Here is a 4843-nt window from a genome sequence, read left to right as displayed (position 1 = left end):
TGAGTTTTGCGTCTCTCATGGGAGGCATGAGAGCACCTCCTGGTGGACACATGTCTTCCGGTGTGCCTCCTTACATACCTTCGCATGATGTCGTTGAAGATCTTGCCAACACCTACCGAGCTCGACATGATGATGCGTCGCGCGTCAATGAAGAGAAGGAGGAGGAAGAATCGTCTTCGGATGAGGATGAAGAAACGAAGGAAGAGGAGGACGAAGATGAGGCATGATTGTTGATGTGTCATTTCTTTGTCAGAACTTTTTTTATGTCATGAACTTGGTTGATGTGGCATGATCGTTGATGTGCCGTGAAATTAAACTATGATGTGTTTTTTTATGTTTGAAATATCCATGTTGTATTCTTAAAATGAACAAGTTGCAAGAGTCGGTTGCTCGCGCGTGTTGAGTTTTCACGTGTCCGCTGGAACGGCTCGGTCGCGTAATATTTTCTCGCTGCCGCTGGAACCAGCGCACTCCGACGCGCTATTTTTTTTTCAACGTTGTAAAATAGATTTTGCGTGCGCGGCATGTTGGAGATGCTCTAAGATATGTCATGCGCACTTCTACTTGTGTGCTACTGTTGGTCAAAGTTGTGTCATATGTGTGTTGTGTTGCCACTGGCCGTGCAGCCGCCCCCATGCCGCGACCTTTGCTGGCCGCTGCTCATCCTGCACGCGCTGCTCATGACCGCCGTCAACATGAATGATGCCATGACGTGCCCCCATGCGCTCCACCCTGACACGCTCGCCGGAACCCATGCGTGTCATTGTTGATCAAGTAGTTGCAAACTGAACTGTCATGCACAATCTAGGGCCCTGTTTGGATACTCTAACTTAACTAGAGGTTAGAGTTAGTTTCTAACTTTAGTCTAACCATGAACTAAGGGGGTGTTTGTTTCCAGGGATTTTTTGGTGTAGGGACTAAAAAAAGTCTCAAAAAGTCTCATATGAAACAAACAGGAGGGACTTTTAGGGACTAAAGTGGGGTGTTTGGGACTATTTGGAGAAGTACTTGTGGGAGGGACTTTTTGGAACTTTTTTTCCTACCCTGCCCCGCATCGCATCGCGTCTCTGGCCTTATCCGCTCGCTCGTCTCCCTCCAGCTGCTCGCGTCTCCCACCAGCCGCTCGCGCTCGCGTCTCCCACCTCGGCCGCCGCCGCCGCCAGTGCCCTCGTCCCTTCCCCTGCCGCTGCCACTGCGCTCGACCGCCGCTGCCAGTCCGGCCGCCGCAGCCAGTGCCCTCGGCCACCGCCGCCGCCATGGATGAAGACGACGAGACACAGCTCCCCTCTCCGTTCCGCTCGCATCAACCGGCATCTCAGGGCTCCTCCGCCGGCGGCAATCTGAGAAGGGGATTCGGTTTTTTTGATCTGAATAGCAACGTGGATGACTTCCCTGATTTGGGCTCCTACCAGCAGCTTCTCCTTGACTAACAGGTCGTCCATGGTCCTCCTTCGGCTGGCCCTGGTCGTGGTAGGGCTGTGTCTCAGGGAGGAGGAGGCCTGACCCGGTCTGTGAGCATCGGCAACGCTCACAGACGTCCGTTGCCGCGCCCTGCCGCAGCTTCCGTTGGTCGCTGATGGGTTATGGTCGTTGAAACAGCAATGATATTACTTCGGTTGTTATGAACAAGTGTTGTTCGATTCTATAATATTTGCTTATGAACAAGTGTTGTTTGCTTCTGTAATCTTTCATTATGAACAAGTGTTGTGAACAAGAGTTCTTTGCTTTTGTAATATTTGCTTATGAACAAGTGTTATTTAATAATATGGTCAGGGATAACATGGTCTTTTTACATATCATTTAATGACATCTAGTCCCTGTTTGGTCCCTGGAAACAAACGGGTAGGGACTAGGGACTTTTAAGTTGGGACTAAAAAAAGTCCCAGGACTTTTGAAACAAACAGGGCCTAACTCTAGCCTTTGGTGGTGTTTGGATGCAAAGGTTAGTTTGACAATAAATGCACCTTTTTCAATCGTGTGTCTCTTTTAACCAGGATTTGTTGTGGCAAGCTCTTGTGTAGGCCTGGTGCAGCGGTATCGAGGAGGATGGAGAGGATCTGATGCGGTTAAAATATTATTATTTTTACTTGTCCATCCTCAACTAGCTCCAATTAGGACCTCTTTTCAGGGCTAGTTTTTTTGATGGGTTAGTTTGCATCTAACCCAAACTAACCCATGTGTTTGGATACTTTGGGAGCTAGTTTAACTTAAACTAGCTCAAATTAGCTCTAGCACTGGGATCCAAACAGGACATAGGAATATGCGTGTTTGCAACTTTCATCCAACGACTATTACGTTGGATGATAAGTTACGTTGATGCATAGAAGCACTAACCAAACATGTCATAGTATTCTCAATACTTCAAAATAATCTGTTTTGTCAAAACTGTGGTAGATAAGTTACATTGATGCATAGAAACACTAACTAAACATGTCATAGTATTCTCAATACTTCAAAATAATCTGTTTTGTCAAAATAATCGTGTGCTTACATGCTAAAATACTGTAGTTTTGTAATATTATGGTTTTTGCTATACTTTGTTACCAAACATAGACTAAAGTCATCTATGTAAACAGACACATGCATGCATACTTTCCCAATGTTGTTCCAATCAGCCAAAGCTAGCTCAACAACATCGATGGTGCATTTCCTTTATAGTCTTTTTATTATTGTCACAACTGCTTTATGTTTTTCATTTTGGAGATTGTCTGGTTATTGTATAGCAGTCGTATAAAGTACGCATCACATTGGCATTGTTTTACTACCGCACTAGAACAGTCCACGTCCAGCTGACCAATGGTTCAGCTTCTCACGAGCTCGTCCGTCGCGCCAAAGCCGGCGATGCCACGGCGCCGACAGCAGAAACAAACGACCCCTTCGCGCAAACCTCGTCGGAATGGTCAGAGACAATGCCGTAACCGCTGCTGGCCACGTCCCGGGAGTAGCACCCGTCGCTCGCCTCGTACCTGTAGTTCTGCCTCGTGCCCGACGACACCCCGACCACGTCCCCTTCGTCGTCCACGTCCACGTTCACGGCGCACTCCTGCGCGTTGCTCAGCGACCGAGACCAGAAGAACCCCGCGCGGCCGGCGGCGACCCTCTCCTCGGCGAACCCCAGCCGAACGTCCCTCGCCACCGTGTACGAGCCGTCGAACGCCTCGTTCACCGCGCCCACGAACACGTCGAGCCGGAAGCTCTGTTGCGCCTCTTGCGAGTACGCGATGCCGCCGCGGTCCGTGACGTGCACGCCGGAGTACGCTTCGGTCGTCTGGTTCACCACCTGCTGGCTGTCGCCCTGGACCTCGTTCGTGTTGTCGTAGCCGAGCCTCTGAGTCCACGCCGCCGTGATCTTGCCATAGGACGGCGTTTGCACCCACCCCGTGGCGGAGATGCGCCGGAACGCCGTCATGTAGTAGAACTCGGTGCCGGGGCCGTCGGGCCGGAACGCTGTGGTCGTGTCCAGCGGTGGCGCGTCGTAGCTGGTGATGCCCGCCGTCGTCGGCGCTCCCCTGGGGTCCAGCCAGAGGTGGAGGTTGGCGTCGACGAACCACGCGTCCTTGGCGTTGGTCACTGACAGGCCAAACTCGTGCGCCTTCCCGTCCAGCAATTTTTCCAAGAAGGGCGTGATCTCGATATCGTAGGACGGGAGGCTGAACGAGCCGATCCCCGTGATCGGGCGCCAGAGGAGGGGGTTAATGCCGCCGGTGTAGATGACCGGGAACGGCCAGACGGCGCCGACGAGATCCCCGTCGATGCTGACGGTGACCTCGCGGAACGGGCCGTTGCTGCCGATCGTGTTGGTGTACCAGAACTCATCGTGGGCGTGGTACGAGAGGTACACCTCGAGAACGGCACGGTAGGCGTTGGTCGGCACGGCGAGGCTCGCTGAACCGACGTCCTCGCCGTTCTGAATCTGGAACCAAAGGCCGTCGTTCAAAGGGAGGCTCCGCGAGACGGGGACGATGACGTCGGCGGGGCCCAGCCCGGGCTGCGGAGGCTGCGGCGGGTGGTGGAAGTAGAGGTGTAGCGTGAGGTTGGCGTGGTACACACCGGTGTACTGCTCGTCGACGACGTTGCCGAGGTAGACGGCGAGGGTGGAGGGGTTGCGGGCGGCGAGGAGGGACGCGTACTTGGTGACATCCTTGGACACGGACCACTCGATGCCGTTTCTCCGTGGCTCCGCCGTGCAGCCGCGGAGGAGCTCGGCGCCGCCGAGCCAAACTCCGAAGATACGGTCGTACTGGACGCCCTGGCAGGCTGCTCGCCACTCAAGAACGGCAAGGGAGATCAGCGAGGCGTGTCCGCCCGCGGCGGCGAGGCAGGGCGGCGGGGAGTAGGCGGCCGTGACCGGGGGCTTGGTGTAGGTGTAAGCGAATGAGTGTGAGAGAAGCACGGTGGAGCATGGGCCGGAGCTGCCCGGCGGCGGCCGGTGCGGCCGGTCCACCTCGAAGAAGGTGGTGGGCTGGTCCGGCTGAGGCGGCGCGTGCGCCTCGATCGCAGCAACTTCGGAGGCTGAGAGACGGAGCTTGTGATGCGAAGCCATGTTGATCGGAAGGGAAGTGATTGCTAGCAGGAGGAAGAGGACAGCGTGCACGAAGGGCTCGGCCATGGTGGATCGAGAGTGGAGGGGCATGCAGTGTGGTTGCGCATGGCGCGCTTCGTGGAGAATTTAAAAGGTTGTAAGAGTGGAGGGAGCGAATTTAAAATTTTGGGAAGAGTAGAAGTGAAGTAGAGCATATTTTTTTGCAGGGGGCATGTAATGATCTTATTCCCTCCAGGGTTGCATTGCAAGTATATGTACAGCGACACTTAGCCCGACCGATCGATGCAGGGCCGGATGAGG

At 53.9% G+C, this 4843-nt stretch overlaps 1 protein-coding gene across 1 annotated transcript; it reads right to left on the bottom strand.

Annotated features, from left to right (window-relative positions):
- Positions 1-2448: 2448 nt before the first annotated feature.
- LOC123439641 (peptide-N4-(N-acetyl-beta-glucosaminyl)asparagine amidase A-like) lies at positions 2449-4641 on the bottom strand. Its single transcript, XM_045116329.1, has one exon. It carries the CDS (start codon positions 4631-4633, stop codon positions 2810-2812), a length of 1824 nt encoding a protein of 607 aa, XP_044972264.1. The 5' UTR covers positions 4634-4641; the 3' UTR covers positions 2449-2809.
- Positions 4642-4843: the final 202 nt, after the last annotated feature.

Source organism: Hordeum vulgare, chromosome 3H, assembly GCF_904849725.1.
Source record: "Hordeum vulgare subsp. vulgare chromosome 3H, MorexV3_pseudomolecules_assembly, whole genome shotgun sequence".
Lineage (NCBI taxonomy): Eukaryota > Viridiplantae > Streptophyta > Magnoliopsida > Poales > Poaceae > Hordeum > Hordeum vulgare.
This window is presented reverse-complemented; position numbering and strand designations above follow the sequence as displayed.